The sequence below is a fragment of the Diadema antillarum genome, unplaced genomic scaffold (assembly GCF_040938485.1).
Source record: "Diadema antillarum isolate AM-2024a unplaced genomic scaffold, OU_Dant_1.0 seq00000070_RagTag, whole genome shotgun sequence".
NCBI classification, from domain to species: Eukaryota; Metazoa; Echinodermata; class Echinoidea; order Diadematoida; family Diadematidae; genus Diadema; species Diadema antillarum.
Genome location: NW_027271169.1, coordinates 1,019,601 through 1,038,164, shown reverse-complemented (window position 1 = coordinate 1,038,164; position 18,564 = coordinate 1,019,601). Strand labels below are relative to the sequence as shown.

The 18,564-nt window shown below is 39.2% G+C and overlaps 1 protein-coding gene across 1 annotated transcript in view; it reads left to right on the top strand.

Moving 5' to 3' along the window:
- The first annotated feature begins 2,421 nt into the window (after positions 1-2,421).
- The window catches only part of LOC139726015 (GSK3B-interacting protein-like), a 29,626-nt gene continuing 13,483 nt past the window's right edge, over positions 2,422-18,564 (top strand). The window contains exon 1 of the mRNA XM_071637094.1: positions 2,422-2,631. Coding sequence (XP_071493195.1) covers positions 2,422-2,631 — 210 coding nt within the window. The remainder of the gene's footprint in view (positions 2,632-18,564) is intronic.

Genomic DNA, 18,564 nt, shown 5'->3' with positions numbered 1-18,564 from the left:
CCTCAGGGATCACTCCAAAATCTTCGAGTGATCCCTGAGGTCACTCCAAAATGAGTGAAAATGAACATTTTCACTCGAAATTCACTCCAATTTCACTTTAAATTCATTGCACTCTTTTTTTGTATTCACTCTTTCAAGAGTGAATATTTTCACTCATTCTTTTTTAGAGAGTATTGTCTCGATATGCACCTCCCGCAATATTTTTCGTAGAATCCTCTGAATACAGGGCCGGCGGATCGTTTTCAAAAGTGTGTGTGTGTGTGTGGGGGGGGGGGGGCACATCCGGGTTTCATTAGCTAACAAAAAAAAAAAAAAAAAAAAAAAAGGTCCTCAGCTCATTTCTCCCCTTGCACTTCCGGGTTTCTTCAGCTGACAAGCAAAAAAAAAAAAAAAAAAAAAAAAGGGTCCTCAGCTCATCTCTACCTTCCACTTCCGGGTTTCTTCAGCTGACAAGCAAAATAAAAAACGAAAAATAAGGTCTTCAGCGGAAAAAACATAACCTTACCGCGCTCACACTTCAAGATCTATATCTATTTCTTTATAGTGCCACTTACGTACTTCCGGGTTAAAAAAAGTGTGTGATGTGGGGGGGGGGGCGCAAAGTGATGACACCTTATGTATTCCTTTGTATGGTGCACAAACAGTGTGTGGGGGGGGGGGGCGAGCCCCCTGCCCTCCCCCACCCCCGGTTCCGCCGGCCATGCTAGATAAATCTTGGCAAAAGGAAGGAGATTTATCACCATATAATGTATCGATATGCACCTCCCGCAATATTTTTCGTATAGAATCCTCTGAGTACTCCGGGTGAAATTGGAGGACATGAACAGCCCTGTCTTTACAGTTTACTTCCATGTGCTCATAACTCTCCTCCTCCCTATAAGGTCTATATATAGGGCCTATAATACGGTATATTCTTCCCCGTTTATTCCTCCCCCCCCCCGTCTCCTATTCCATTTTATTCTTCATTTCTCCTCTCCTCCAGCGACCCCCTTTTACGCACCCCACTCACTTTCCCATCCCTATATGTTTTCCCTTTCTCTTCCCAACCCCTCCTATCCCATTATCCATATATCCCTTCCCCTGTATTCCTTCCCAGCCCTCATCCAAAATCTCGTTCCCTCCTCTCCTCTTCCGCCGCTCCCTTCTTCCCTTTATACCTATCACTCCATAGTCCCCTATTATACTTTCCCTATCACCCCTCACAAATCCACTCCCTCCTTCTCGACCCCGATCCTCACTCCCTTAATTCCCTTCCCATGGCATATTCATCCACTTCATTGGTATCCGTTGCCTTCTCATCTACCATCTTCATCCTTGTTTCTCCACCCCCCCCCCCCCGCCCCCTTTAAAGTTCCTTCCCCTCCCTTCCCTCTTCCAGGCCTCCAGCTCCTTTGATGATCTGCCCCCTTCCTTCTTTCCCCTCCCCTCTCCCCTACGTCTCCACCTTAGAAGGGACTGAATACACTACTAGTACTGGTTGAGGTGGGGATTCAGGTTTATAACATTCCTAAGTGAGATAATGAGAAACCTCTTGTGAAATATGAAAAAGCATGTAATTTTAAGAAGGATTCAACGTTTATTTGATGAAAATTGGTTTTCAAATGGCTGAGATATATAAAAAAAATGATAATAATAAGAGAAGACAGGCCACGCCTTTTATTGGGATCTCTTTGTTTCACCTTGTTTTTGGATATCTCAGCCATTTAAAAGCCGATTTTCATCAAATAAACTTTTGTGATACCCCTTGGCCATAGAATTGCATGCTCTTTGACATCTCATAGAGTGGTTTCTGAATATCTCGCAAAACGTTAAAAGCTAAATCCCCACCTCAAACAGAACCCTCCACTTCCTGTCCCCGTCGTGCAGTCTTCCTCACCTCCTTTGTCCGGGTTCCCCATTATCTTCTTCTGGCCTGCTCTTCCCTTCCCTTTCCTTCCTTGTGGCCTCTTTTCCCCCATACTCTCCTTTCTCTCCTCTTCCTTTTCGCTCTTTCCCCTTGTCCCCCTCTCAATTCTACCTTTTCACATCTGACTATTTTACTGATGAGGGCAAGGTTTCATGATCGTTGGCAGCACCAACAAGTTGTCATTCTCTGACCATTGCAATAGTAATCAGTCAGTGACCAGAGTTTTTCAGCCGATCAAAACCGAGGATTTAACTGATTTTGTCAGAGAATGAGAAACTTTTTTAATGCTGACAACTTTAATGAAACAGTGCCCAAAGTTTCTACAAGGGCCCTAGTACATATTGTATTGTGTTGTACACTATGATCGGAGCGGTACGCACGCGCACGCGTACGAATACTGTAGTTGAATGCAACACGCTTTGCAGAACATCTTCGCCTCACACATCCCATGCACACCAACTAACGCCACACAAATTTGGCGTTCCATAATTTTATCTTCGTATCATTTGAGCAAAATGGCTCACGATAACGAGAATACCCTCAACGAAAGTGACATTAAATTGATGAAAATAGAGGCTGAGGCGGCTGTTCAAGAAGTGTCTTTCGCTGTGAAGCATGTGGAAATATCGTCCAAATTACCAGCAAGTGATGATATAGTATATCTAAACATCGTAACCAAAGAAGATGACACATTCTGCGTGGAGCTCACGGTTCAGGGATTTCGGGTGAGTACTGTACGAAGACCACATGAGCCGTCACGGGACAGTGGCGGCCTAGTGTTGACAGTAAATGCCTGCTCCGTCGAGCGTCGTGTTGTATGTGTGAGGTTGTCTGTAAACAAAGAGATGGTACCGGTCGGTACCTGGCGGTAGATCTATCGATAAAAAGCTTACACGTATCTTTATCAATTTCTGTGTTTTCTTGTAAATGGATGTTTTATACAGGAATAAAAACGTGAATATGGATTCCAGGCCTAGATGTAGTGCTTTTTTTTTTTTTTTACTGGCACTATTGTCTATGCACCGTCACTTTTATTGTACATTCGTGACATTTAAAATCATCCTGTCACCTCTCACTGACACACGACACTTCTACCATCCCGGGATAGTTTCAAGGAACTGCTCAAAGGGATTACTACTTCAAGGTTCAAGGCCTAGTGCTAGACATTTTGTGACTGTCTTTAAAGGAGAATTTGGTATTCATGATGTACCGTATGATGATTTTCAGAGGAAATTTGCTCTCAAACTGATTTGAGCAGCTCACAGTTCTCAGTAGTGTAGACTATGTCAAAAACATGGGGCTTTCACCAGTGATGCAAATGAAAAAAAAAAACATTAATAGGGTAAAAAATAGATATTAATGGTCCAGAAATTAGTAGTGAATTGTTTTATTTGTTTGTTTGTTTTGGGGGGATTTTTTTGAAACATGTTCATTTTCCAGCTAAAGGGGTCATTATAGAAAAAAATTACCATCTAGGCCTAAGGACGTTTTTTTTTTTTTTTTTTTGTAATGAAACCGAAAGCAAGGGATCAGTCGATGTTTATGTAACTTCCAGATAAATTTTGTTAGGGGTTAGATTTGTTCAATGTCAGTAGGTTATTAATCATGGTGTCTTGTCAGCAGCAACCTGAGGATGGCTGGGTAGGTATCATTAGCAGATATTAATTTGTTATGTTACACCAAAGTGTCTGGCTTCTTAAAGAAATCTTGTGAGTGAATCATCTTCAGGTCACTGTGTGATATCAAAATGCCATGAAGAATGTGAGCACCTTTTTTTTCTACCCAGAAAATGTGAGTTTTTGTTTTCATTTACAATGTATCTTCGATTGGATAGATAGTCATTCTATGACTCTTTAAATAGTTGTAAAAACTGCTATATCTAATAAAAGGTGGTATAGTTCTGGTAAAGTGGTATAGGTCTATGCAAGAAAGAAAGTTTTGGTAAATTTATAGTATCTTTGTGATAGATTCATGAAAGAAGGAATAGTAAGTGTACTGATTAGTTTTAAAACTTTATTTGACAAAAAAATAATAATAATGTAAGATAAGCTATGGTCAAAATCTGTGTGATAAGTACATACAATTGTGTACATGTATGAAGTCTTTTTTGAACTCTTATCGAAAATGGTATAATTTTTCATATATTCATTTTAAATGAAATAGAATGTATGTAAGTGTTTTCTCCCATCGGCACAACGCATACAGTCAAATACAATTACTCCAGCTCTGTGGAGACCTTTGACAATATTGGATTTCAGGTATGTAATATTCTGCATAGTTGGCTTTGTATTTGAATTTAATTTGAATGCAAGAAAGTTGGCTTCACAATTATGGCCAAATGCAAGTATTCCTCTAATCAATAGTGGTTTACTTTTGAAATGATTAGTGCAGAAGCCCTTGCTATCTTCAACATACATTTTTATATCGTTACACTGAGGGCAGGGAATTCATCCTCAAGAACATTGCTTGTTTGGTGTGACTACAAATCCTCCTGTTATTGTAACCACAGAGAGGAGTACCCCTTGTGTCATGTGCGCCCTCTACCTAGCCTGTGTTGTGATAACTGATAGCTTTGCTGTCAAAATGGCATACAGTGTGAGATTGTCATTATCAATCTTTAGCCATTACATAATCTGGCAGATGATGATTTCCCTGAATGTGTCTCTGGACTTACAACCTTCTTGCAATTACATTTCATATGGGATCCTGGTGTGTTTACAACATTGTACATATGACAAATCTTATAACCACTCAGTCATTTTAAATGTCATAGATTAATTGTGCACCTGTTATTCAAGTTTCTGCCAAAGGAAAACTAGGCAGTGTTTCCCCTGTTTAGAATTGTCTCCTCCCTGAGGCTGACAAGATTTATGTGGCGCGAGTGCATAATAAGGTAATTCTTTCCTCATATATTTTTCCTGAGAGTCTTATTCTGAGATATATTGCATTACAAGAGTGGCATGACAAGTCATGAGTAATGGGTAAATGGTCAATGACTCACATGGTGAATCGACAGAGCACACCTGCAGTATCACATGTTATACACAGACAATCAGACACACATAAACACATAGCACATGTACACAATATAAAATGCAATGTGCTGGTTTGTAATTCACAAGCACAGATAAAGCGTACACACCCTACATCTCTAAAGCTAACTCCAACCAACCTAGCAAGGAAAATTACCCTTCATGTTTGCTGACTTCCATGTTTTAGTTGTGATACTGAACTGTGTACATGCCACTCTACAAGATGAGAGTGCACGCAGATATTGACATTGAATTGAAATTTCTCCCAGTGTGTACACAGACCAGTGCTTTGAAAGGACAGTATTTGTGAGCATTTCCTGATTGGCAGTTCATGTTTGTGAAAGGGAATACAAAATGAAGAGTAAATTGTTATTCTCATGACGAGATCACAATCATGTTGTGCAAAAAAAAAGATGTCTCCCTTGCATATCTGGATCTTGACAGCATCTCATGTGGCGATGTGCCAAGGACCAGAATACATCTTGGGTACTGAAGGAATATTTAGAAATTGCTGACTTCAATGACATTTAATTCATGACTTCCCTGTGATGTTTGCCCATTGGTGTGCATGAAGTGAGTGGCATATATAGGCCTACCAGTTGTGTTTCCTGAGATGTCTTTCAGAAAACCAGAGGAAATTGCTTGCTGAGAAGTAGCAATATTGGCATACCCATGACTGCCATAACATTTTGAACTACCGGATACTCTTCCCAATGTGAACACAACAGGGACCAATCACGTGCTAAGGTTATGTGAATATGCTCAAATGTTGTAGCATTTTACAAAATGTTCACCAAGTCACAGGACCACATGGAATATAGCATCAGCCGTACCTTTCTGCTTACTCTACCAATCATCGCATTCGCGGAGAAGAATTGCATGATTTGATTTGCAAACCTTCCTCAATGCTGCCTATTCCCCCTAACACATTCTCAACCCACTCTAGAATCCTCTGACCCCAAACACTCTCAATACAGCTGACATAATGAAAAACCCGACCACAGTTTCAATAAAGGCAAAGTCCCAATGGATAGGGACAAATAAAACTGGCACTTTCCTTGAACCTCACCCAAAGGGCACTGGAGCCATTATGGAGTGAGGCCTGTGACAAACTGCCTGTGTATGACATCATCTCAAGTTCATCCAGATAGGGATGTGATTTATTGCCCCTCATTGGGCAGAATGTCGTTCAGTTTGTGGGAGAAATACATTCACTTCGTACCGGCATATCCCATTTATTTGATTGTCACATACACTGTAGAGCTGAAGGCCATTGCTCAATTCTCTGACCTTTGAATAGAGTTTCGATAGCACTTGCCATTGCAGGTTGTTTGAGAATATTCAGTTTAGTTTACTTGGGCCAATGCTTACTTGAGATAGGATTGTGATGTCTTGATTATCATCGATATTCATAGAAGTATAAATAAATAAAAAGAAAAGAAAAGATTTGTTCAATTGTCACGTACACTGTAATAGCTGAAGGCCATTGCTCAATTCTCTGACCTTTGAATACAGTTCCGATAGCACTTCCATTGCAGGTTGTTTGAAAATATTCAGTTTAGTTTATTTGGCCCAATATGCTTACTTGAGACAGGATTATGATATCTTGATTATCACCAATATTCACAGAAGAAAAATGAAGAAATTAAAGAAGAGATGATGCAGGGTAAAACATTACCCTTCCTTGTGAAAGTCACATTTAAAGCACTGAGATTAAATGTTGTTTGTGTTTAAGTGATAAATTCATTGTTTGAAGTTGGTTTAGTTTGAACCAATTGATGTTGGCCTGTCATACTCACTGGTATTGGTGGTAAAACATCCATGTGACATCAAATTAACCCTTTTATCTCTGGCAACTGGGCCTAACATGTGGCTAATTCTATGGGGATTTTTTCACAAGAATGAGGCATGGGGTTAAAGATCCAGTACCTAGCATGGGGAGAGGAGGTTGGCCCGATTGAATCCATCTTTATTCGCTGCCCACTGGGGTACGTTTGAAAACCACGAATAATGCAGGCCTGCTAGAAAAGGAAATTTCCTGTCAGAGAATATGTGTATTGACATGTACACTCATCGGTAATGTTCGACTCCAGTGTAGATGCTTCAGCTGTATGTGTACTCACGCTTTGATAGAGATCAGTGATAAAGCTGTGCACAATTTATTACGGGGATTTCCAAATATGTCCAAGTCGGACCAGCCTCCCTATTGCATGGTTTGTCCCATGACGCCAGGGCTTCTTTAGACGGCACACTGCTCCTTTCTGATTTGATCAGACAGATTTAATGTCACATCTACATGTACATGTACATACAATGGCTATGAATTGAAGCGTCCTGACCATTGGCACAGACCATGTGAGGGATACATCCCAGCTTGAATTAGTTATCACGTCGGAGGTTATGGGGGGGGGGGGGGTGGGGGGAGCGTTGGGGAAATAGAATGGAATTGATGTTACAGCAGTAGGATGAACTCGACATCTGGAGTTTGTAATGTCCCAATTCAAGCTTCAGAGCATTTTGTTTTTTGTTTCTCCCCCTCTTCAACATGACAGAGGACTGAGGAATGTTAACACAGGGCTGCCAACACTGGAAACTAGTTGAGAGTGAGACTCCCATAGGCCAATGCTATAATTTAGGAGTCAAAATGAGTGAGATCAATAGAAATGCATGCAAATGAAATTACCGAGTGAGAAAGGACCAAAATGAGTGAGTCTCACACTCAATGCGTGAGAGTTGGCAGCCCTGTTAACAGTGTCAGAGTTTTCTCGTCCTGTACATGATTGACATTAAAGTGCTGCCAGATACCTCCACCTCTATAACCCTTTGTGTGCTTTGAGTGCTGACTGGTACAGAAAAGCCCATAGTGTTGTACACACTGTCCAAAGTCCTTGGCACAGAAAGGGTTAAACACAACAACAACAACAACAACAACAAGTCTACATTGTATCTTTTTGCACTTGTAACATGGGAGGATGATTTCATACATCCTTCCAGATAATTGTGTCGTGACACAGTAAGATATGAACAGTGGTCCACAGAATCATGTTTTATCACAGAAATTGCAATCTTGCCACCTATATCTTCTTTTTGTTGTTTTTTTTTCCTTCTTTTTTTTTTGGGGGGGGGGGTAGACTGTGCTTTACCTTGTTGGAGCACAGTCAAAATATGAGGTGTTATGCAGCAGTGTCTGCAATGAATTTGTGTGCAATGTAAGAGAGGCTTTAGCAGGGGTTTGTAATAATTAATATGATGAATCAAATGTACATTTATTTGTCTATCTCACTGTCTGTCTCTACCCATCAATCTTTATCTTTGTGTCCATCACACACACCCACACACACACACACACTTTTTCTCCCTCTGTCTGTCTTTCTCTCTCTCTCTCTCTCTCTCTCCCTCAATCGTGTTTACCACTTCTGATTTGTGGTAGTATTTCAAAGAGCAGGAAGTAGATTTCTCGGGCCTCTCGCACCTCGGTAGAGAAAGAAGCTGTGGTATGGCCGAAACGTGAACTGATTTGGGGGTAGCCGGGATTCAAGAACACTTTGATGAATGACTGTCTATCTTGGATCAAGGCAAGCTGGATGCCTTCTCTCTCTCTGCATTAGGTGGTGATGATTACCGACCAGTAGAGGGTGAAAATCAGTCCGTGCAGGAGGCTAATCAATTCCGCGGGTCGGAAGGATTATTAAAGGGCAATTCATCGCTAGCAGTGGTGATTAACTTTTCTCCCGGCACAGATTCGAAAGAGGACTGATTGGCCTGGCTTTGTTTGTAAACAGCAGCTTCCAGATAACATTTAATCTGAGTGGATACTCTGGTTCCTAAACATACTGGTCATTCATCATAATCAATGAGTTACAGAGTTTTTAGTTCATTGTTATTGAGTGCTCGCTGAACATAGAATGTGACTGCCGTGATATGAATTCCAAAGTGACATTTTCTTCAGCATTTTGATATGATTTCATGAAAGGTAAACAAAATGCACTGCATACCAGTATCAACCGTGATATTCCAGTATCAACCCAAGTATCTTCAACCAGTTTAATAAGAAGCATAACATATCAAGTTATAAGTGACATTTATAAATTTTATACCAGAGTAGTTCCTAAGTACATTTGTATACTGCGTTGCAGAGGCAGTGATAGTGTTTGAATTTGATAGTACAAATATACTTTGCCTTGCAAGTTTCTCTTTAAACTATGGGCAGAGGTGACTCCAAAAGAACTATTCACTGAGGGGTGCAGCTAAGCTTATGTACATGTACATTGTATATTACATATTTATACATTACACATGAAATTGCTGTGATTTTACAGGTTGTAGTTTATTACAGAGCTATTACAGTTGTCATATGACATTTTACCCAGACGGAGGGATTCCACAAGGTTTCTTTCAAAGAGAATTTTCAATAGATTCATTTTGACAAAAAATAATAATAATTACTCATGAGATGTGATGTTGATGACAGAGTGTGATTGACATGTCAATATTGCGACCATTGCAATGTGATTATGACTGAATGGTGTGTTATTTAGAGTTTGTAAACATGCATTTGCCAAAAGAGGAAACCTGCCATCTCAAGCTCTCGGTTGCACCAGCATTGCTTCAAATTTATTATTCAAAGATATTCACTTGCAGCGAGAATGCCCGTCATGTGAAGTTAAAAGTAAGGGTAGTTGCCTGTATAAAGGCTTTTTCAATAGGCAAGGTTTTTAATCTGCATGATAGATGAGGCAGGTTGATAAGCCTTTATGTAACGACTAATGTGATTTATTCTCTTGCACAGGAGCATAGAAGTCTTAAGAACTGTGTGGTCTCAGCTCTAGGCTCCTTATCATGTTTTTCCCTCACACTAGAAATTAAGTCTGGAGATAGGACTGTGATGTTTTTCAAACTTATATCACACGTCATTTAATTAGATCACAAAATTAAATCTTTGCATCTAGACTGTATTAATATTGTTCAATTTGGAGAATGTTTTCACATCTAATGTAGGGATTTGATTTTGTGTCTTAAGATTGAAAGTTGGCTTGATGAATCAGAACTTAGAAAACACAATATTTACACAAGTATGCATTGGCTCTGGTTACTTCATCTGGAGCTGTGCCACGAATCTGAAACCTGGGCAAACTTATATAGGTGTTATAGCAGAAATTTTGAAAGTGGATGGAATGTTTGCACACAAATGTTGGCATATGAAAAATAAACAAACCTGTTTTCCTACTTTGTTTTGATTTGCATGGTATTTTTTTTTTAACATTTACATTATCTCAATAGAAACCATACATTCTTGAATACACCTCAAGTCCTCAGTGTATAGTGCATGTAGATTCTTTTTATTGCTTAAATTCCTTTTCCTTGTTATTTGTTCTGAAGAAACAACAAATAAGATTAATAAATAAATAAATAAATGAAATAAAATGAAATTGAAACTAAAACCAGATATGGAATAATGTAGGAAACCTTGACTCACTCTGAAGAAGTCATATTCTCTTTCACAGGACTTTGCTTCCAGGAAACTTGGGGAGAGTATAGTTATTCAGTGATTATATTTTTTGCTTATTGAATTTACTTTGCGAGTCTAGTGATATGCCAGTACATGCATTTTATTCTTAATCCAAGTGGATATTCTTTTGATGCCTTTGTCCCACAGAGTACCAGAGGCATTATTCATTCATGAATGCTACCATAGCTATGGATTGTTTATGGACATCTGTTTGTGATTTCATCCCATGAAATAAAGCAAATTGAGTTCAAAATTAACTTTGGAAAACGTTCATTTGAAAAAAGTAATTTGATTTCAATTGTTCACCAAATGTGCATATTTCCAGTTTTGCTCTCTACATTTACATGGCAAAAAAAAGAAGAAAAAGAAATGCTGTCCAATAACAAAGATTATGTTGCATGTGTATTAGAATGCCATTGAGTCTGACGATACTCAATTTACTTTGATACATATTCTTGTCAAAACTCATATTGATAGGCATGTACATGTATTATAAACATTCTAACTGGAGAATAGATTGTATATGGTGATTAGGAAATGTGCTTCACATACTATAGAATCTTGGACAAGTTTCGGTGAATAGTGCATTCCCATGTGAGTCTGCGATTTGAAGAATTTTTCTCAGTGTATTAGTAACGGGAGGATCAAACAACGGCATCTGAGTACTAACAGAAGTACATAGATGGAGCACTGAGCTATGCCATCAGACTTGCAAACAGATATCACTTTGGCATAACACCACTTTGCGGTTTTCATCGAATGGACCACTAACAATTTATGGCTCATCTCCTTCATGCTCAGTGAACCACAATATTGGATGCAAAAGTGCATTTGTTGCCAGGTCTGACCTTCATGTTACATCCCTAGTGTCCTTTTGATATCATGCTTTATTCAGAGAGATAATGACTCAATTTTATCTTAATTTGGCTGATATTCAAATTACTGTACAGATGCATGATATAACAGGATAGTAATAATCTATACAAGCAAAATTATGAAGACTTTCTGATGCCATGTCAGTTGTAGTGATATTATTAATCACTTAGAGGAACTGGTATGGTCTTTTAGCATCTGCCAAAAATAGTGTTTTAGTTTAATTCGATTGCCAATATTGTGGTCGATATTGCATTTTCCTTGTCTAAAACTTACTTGCATGCTTGTTTATATTACATTTCAATAGCTAGTACAATTGTAGGTATTGTGGAGTTTTGCTGAAGATTTGCGATCTATTTTCCCAAACTTTTTGGAAAATTTCAAGCTTCTCTTTTGATCAGACGATTATATGATAGTAAGAACATCAGGACTGGACAAGATAGTTGCCAAGGAGCCTCATTTTGATTATCCATGAGGTGATATGTTCCTTGAAGACAGATTTCATGAGATGTATACTTCTCATCTCGAGTGTGTGCTTTGTTACTTTCTTCACTTCCACACCTTGTACAAACAGGATCCCATGACACACTTATGATTAACACACACGAACAAACATTTAGAACAGAATGTTTAGAGAATGTCTCATCAAAGTATTCACCTTTCCAGATGTTATGCTCTGGCATGGCTCTTAAGGCTGCGTTATCCCGAGCACGTAGTTCATTTCCATATTGAGCTTCAGTACCGTCATGTTTTGTAGGCTGATGCTTTGAAAGAGGGACCAGTTGGTGTCAAATGTTGTGTGTCAGTATGCCCTCCCATCTGGAAAGTGTTGAAGTGCTCTGGCCCTGCGAAAGGATTTAGTTGTATATAGCTATGTGGGCAACATTTAGATGGATAGAGGGAGGCAGGTCCTAGGTGACCCATTTGCCCAGAAAGCTCAAACCCTAATTCTTCAACAAGATGTGGGGCAAGGACTGGGTAACACAGTCTGCATCAGTTAGCAATCCATCATGTACGCGGGGAAATCTGCTCCAGAAATTATTGACTTGTTGTTAAGTACATGTAGGCAGACTTTCACTCCCTAATCTTGTTTGAGACAGATTGCATGAAACTGTTTCATTTCAGTAAATCTGTGAAAACTAGAAAGAAACTTATCAAAATTTTCCAATTATTACAGGAACTTCAATCCTCTGAAATGTATTGCCAATAGATGAATCTCATAACTAATAACATTACATCTGTATGTGATATAAGCTTTGAAAATTCTGCAGTCAAAGCAATCAATTCTTCAAATGGTCAAATTATTATTTTTTTTTACTTTACCTTTTAAAAGAGTTTTGGTGTTTTAAAAATAAAAGATAATTACAATAATAAAGTGCAGCACCAAACTACCATAAAGAACTGTGGGTTGTTGGACTCTGTGGGTTCAGCCTGGTATGCTGTCAAAGCAGAAAAACAAGTCTTATTGTATATGTATAATTCTGTTTCTGAAACACTTTCTCATCAGGTTGAGGATGGTAGAATGTTCAGAGTCTGAGATGAGTCTGAGATGAATCTTCCCACCCAACATGACCTGCAAATGGTATTCTAAACAACGGCTGTGTTGCATACTTTAATACATGACCTGTCAATCAAACGTGCAGCTTTCTTAACATGTGTATGCAGGAGTACATGTACTTGCTTGTATGCATTATGGATACCTGCTGGTCCCACAGACAGGTCAGACCAGTAGAAAAAAAAACTAGAGATTGTAATTTGTCATTACTGACAAATTAAGGTGATCCGATTTTTTTTATCAATGATTCGAGTCCTGATCACAATACGCATGATCATACAGGTTTCATCTGTGTTTAGAGACATTGGCCGTGTGATGTTTGGACTCTCATTTAGAAAAGGGAGTCATATCTGCCATCCTTGGTACAAAATTCTGTATACACTAGATAACGAAGATACAGCAACAAAAACATATGACCTTTGACCCACCTTTACACTCCCAAGATGGAACCTGAGGAAAAAGTGGTTAATTTGTAAAATGATTCTTGCGACATCGTCTATAAGTGTGCAAAATATTGGAAAGATAGGACAGGTATTCACCAAGATACATGATGAAACAGTTATGACCTTTGACCCTTATTTACATACCCAAGATGGCGTCTGATCAAGAAGTCGTTAGTTTATGAAATAATGTAGGTGACATGAACTAAACATGTGCAAAATATGGTGGTGATAGAGCATGCTTTTCTTGAGTTTTTGCAAAGAAAGTTGCGCAAAGAAAGAAATATTTCAATACATCGTTGATGAGCTTTAATTTCAACCAAGTATTTGGACGTGATACCGACATCGTGTGAAAAAACAAAGGGCACTCATATGATAGGACAAAGTCTCAGCTACAACATATTAAAATCTGGGAGAACTTCAACGTAGGATAAGTGAGATAGTGCTCGATAAAGACAGTCATGTTAATTTTCATTTCAAGAAAAACTGCACTCCTATAGAGATAACTCGCAAATGGGTCAAATTTGACAAGGTTACTTTCAATCTATTCTTACGAGGTGAAGACTTCATCCAGCGAAATACTTGACTGAATAAAACTGATAGAGCATTAAATAAGCTACAGCATACTGAAATCTGGGTGAAAATTGGCCAAGGATAAGTGAGATACGCTCGAGTAAACTTGAAATTTGATGACGTCATTTTGAAAATTTACTTTTTTTACTTTATTAAGAAATTTGATATCTTTTAATCAGTTTTTCAGCATTGCCAACCCATGACATGACATGTTCAACTCATCAGCTTTCAAAATATGTCAAGAAAATGGGGGGTCACCGTCCATCCTGACGAGTAAAATCGGATTGAAAATTGGCGGTTTTTTGGCATAGTTGCACTGTATATCGCCATTGACGCGTGCGCGGAATTTCAACTTTGACGGGCCCGTATGACGTCATGTTGAGTCGGATTGACTTGAAACTTGGTAGAAATATTCCTTGACATTTCAGACATCCGATCAAAGTGAAAAAAACGGGAAATTTCTACTACATATGAGCTGTGCCTGCGTATATGCGCGCGCGCGTACGCGTCCGTCCGATTTTTTCAATTTTTCAAAAAATGCTCGAAATGGTCTGAAACGTGTGCAAAAAAATTTTGAGCTCGATTGGAGCATACAAATATTTCAACGCGCGCGTACGCGCACGTTTTAAGGATAAAGATGAATTTTGAGAATATGAGTATAATGCACTTGATTTGAACTATATGTGACGTAAATTTCATTGAAAAATTCAATTCCATTAATGAGATAGGAATGAAAATGTGTTTTCATATAATGACGTCATAGTGACGTCACGGTCGACTGATCACACTGATTTTACTAGATTTGTCGTCTTTGGGACACGATACATATATGGTATAAGTTTGACATTGATAGGCAGAGGACTTTCTGAGCTAACCTCTGCACAACTTTTGAGGAGAAAGAAATAAAGAAGACTAAAGAAAGAATCCGTACAGATACAATAGGTGATCCGAGAGGATACTCGGATCACCTAAAAATGGGTCAGTGTGCAGCCCTGCATACAGTGTATCTGAAGAATGTGTCAACAGAAGTAAATGAAATGTAAGCCAAGTTCGGCCTTCACTCTGTTTTTTTAGGTGATCCGAGTATCCTTCGGATCACCTTCTGTATCTGTACTGATTCTTTCTTTATTTCTCCTCAAAAGTTGTGCAGAGGTTAGCTCAGAAAGTGCATTGCCTATCAATGTCAAACCTATACCATATATGTATCGTGTCGCAAAGACGACAGCGCAAGTAAAATCATAGTGATCAGTCGACCGTGACGTCACTATGACGTCATTATATGAAAACACATTTTCATGCATATCTCATTAATGGAATAGAATATTTCAATGAAATTTACGTCAAATATATTTCAAGTCAAGTGGATTCTACTCATATTCTCAAAATTCATTTTTATTTCAAAACGCGCGCGTATGCGCGCATTGAAATATTTGTATGCTCAAATCGAGCTCAAATTTTTTTTGCACACGTTTCAGACCATTTGGAGCATTTTTTGAAAAATTGAAAAAATTGGACGGACGCGTACGCGCGCGCACATATTCGCACGCACAGCTAATATGAAATGGAAATTTTCAATTTTTAGCTCACCTGAGCCAAAGGCTCAAGTGAGCTATTGCGATCGCCCTTCGTCCGGCGTCCGTCGTGCGTCGTGCGTCGTGCGTCGTCCGTCGTCCGTCGTCCGTCGTCCGTCGTGCGTAAACTTTTTACATTTTCATCTTCTTCTTGAAAACCCCAAGACCGATTTTCATCAAACTTGGCAGGTAGCATCCCTAGGGGGTTAGGAACTCAATTTGTTAAAATGGGCACCATGCCCCACCCAGGGGGCCCCCAGGGGGGCCCAAACCCCCCAAAATTAAGGAATCTGTAAAAATCTTCTTCTCTAGAACCAGAAGTGATAGAGCTAAGTTAATACTATGAGTTAGTACATTGATGACTATAGTTTCAAGTTTGTTCATGGCAGAATCAGGGGTGCCCCCCTTGGGACCCAGGGGAGGGGGGTGGGGAAGGGTTCTAATGGGGCCTAAATTGTACATTTTCATCTTCTTCTTGAGAACCCCATGACCCATTTTCACCAAACTCGGCAGGTAGCATCCCTAGGGGGTTAGGAACTCAATTTGTTAGAATGGGCACCATGCCCCACCCAGGGGGCCCCCAGGGGGCCCAAACCCCCCAAAATTAAGGAATCCGCAAAAATCTTCTTCTCTAGAACCAGAAGTGATAGAGCTAAGTTAATACTATGAGTTAGTACATTGATGACTGTAGTTTCAAGTTTGTTCATGGCAGAATCAGGGGTGCCCCCCTTGGGACCCAGGGGAGGGGTTGAGGAGGGGTCCTTATGGGGCCTAAATTGTACATTTTTATCTTCTTCTTGAGAACCCCATGACCCATTTTCACCAAACTTGGCAGGTAGCATCCCTAGGGGGTTAGGATCTCAATTTGTTAAAATGGGCACCATGCCCCACCCAGGGGGCCCCCAGGGGTCCCAAACCCCCCAAATGAAGGAATCTTTATAAATCTTCTCTAGAATCAGAAGTTATAGAGCTGAGATAATACTATGAGTGAGTGCATTAATGACTGTAGTTTCAAGTTTGTTCATAGGAGATCCAGGGGTGCCCCTCTTGGGTGGGGGGGGGGGGTGGTTGGAAGGGTCCAAATGGGGGCCTGAATTGTACATTTTCATCTTCCTCCTGAAAACCTCATGATGGATTTTTGTCAAACTTGGCAGGTAGCATCCCTAGGGGGTCAGGATCTCAATTTATCAAAATGGGCACCATGCCCCACCCAGAGGGCCCCGGGGGCCCCAATCCCCCCAAATTAAGGAATCTTAAAAAAATTGGGCCCTTATTGTACATTTTCATCTTCTACTTGAGAATGCCTGGTCAAATTTTGGTAGAGCTGTGAATAAGATTAGTGACTGCGTGAAAGGTGAACTTGCGATACTCAGGTGAGCGCTAGACCCGCGGGTCTCTTGTTTCACACGGATCGGATGTCCGAAATGTCAAGGAATATTTCTACCAAGTTTCAAGTCAATCCGACACAATATGACGTCATACGGGCCCGTCAAATTTGAAATTCCGCGCGCGCGTCAATGGCGATATACAGTGCAGCTATGCCAAAAAACCGCTAATTTTAAATCCGATTTTACTCGTCAGGATGGACGGTGACCCCCCATTTTCTTTACATATTCTCAAAGCTGATGAGTTGTACATGTCATTTCATGGGCTGACTATGCTGACAAAATGATTAAAAGATATCAAATTTCTTAATAAAGTAAAAAAAGTAAATTTTCAAAATGACGTCATCAATTTTCAAGTTTACTCGAGCGTATCTCACTTATCCTTTGCCAATTTTCACCCAAATTTCAATATGTTGTAGCTTATGAAATGTTCTTTCATAAATGTAATTACACAATTTTGATTAGATGACGACATCACCTCGAAAAAATGGATTGACGGTAACCTTGTCAAATTTGACCAGTTTACGTGTAATCTCTATGGGAGTGCAATTTTTATGGAAATGAAAATTGACATAACTATCTTTATCGAGCACTAGCTCACTTATGCTTCGGTGAATTTCTCTAAGATTTTAATATGTTGTAGCTGAGACGTAGGGCTATCGTAAGTGTGCCCTTTGTTTTTTCATACATTGTCGGGATCACGTGAAAAAACTTGGTTGAAATTAAAGCTTATCTTCGATGTATTGAAATGTTTCTTTCTTTCTGCAATTTTCTGTGCAATAACTCAAGAAAAACATACCCTATCACCACCATATTTTGCATATGTTTAGTTCATGTCACGAAAATTATTTCACAAAATAACAACTACTTGATCAGACGCCATCTTGGGTATGTAAATTAGGGTCAAAGGTCATAAATGTTTGATCCTGTATCTTGGTAAATATATGTCCTATCTTTTTCATATTTTGCACGCGTAAAGACCATGTTACAACAATCATTTCACAAAATAACCATTAATTGCTCAGATGCCATCTTGGGTGTGCAAAGTGGGGTCAAAGGTCATATGTACTTCTTTCTCAATCTTCGCTATTACGTGTTATCTCTATGGGAGGGAGTTTTTCTAGATGTGAAAATTGACATGACTATCTTTATCAAGCACTATCTCACTTTATGCTTTGGTGAATTTCTCCTAGATTTTAATATGTTGTAGCTGAGACTTTGTGCTATCATATAAGTGCCCTTTGTTTTTTCACACGATGTCGGTATCACGTCAAAATACTTGGTTGAAATTAAAGCTCATCAACGATGTTTTGAAATATTTCTTTCTTTGCGCAACTTTCTTTGCAAAAACTCAAGAAAAACATACCCTATCACCACCAAATTTTGCACATGTTTAGTTCATGTCACGAACATTATTTCATAAAATTACAACTACTTGATCAGACGCCATCTTGGGTATGTAAATTAGGGTCAAAGGTCATAAATGTTTCATTTTGTATCTTGGTAAATACATGTCTTTTCTTTCCCATATTTTGCACACACAAAGACCATATAACAAGGATCATTTCACAAAGTGGGGTCAAAGGTCATGTGTACTTCTTTCTTTATCTTCGTTATGACGTGTTATCTCTATGGGAGGGGATTTTTCTAGATGTGAAAATTGACATGTTTGCCTATATCGAGCACTAGCTCACTTACCCTTCGGTGAATTTCTCCCAGA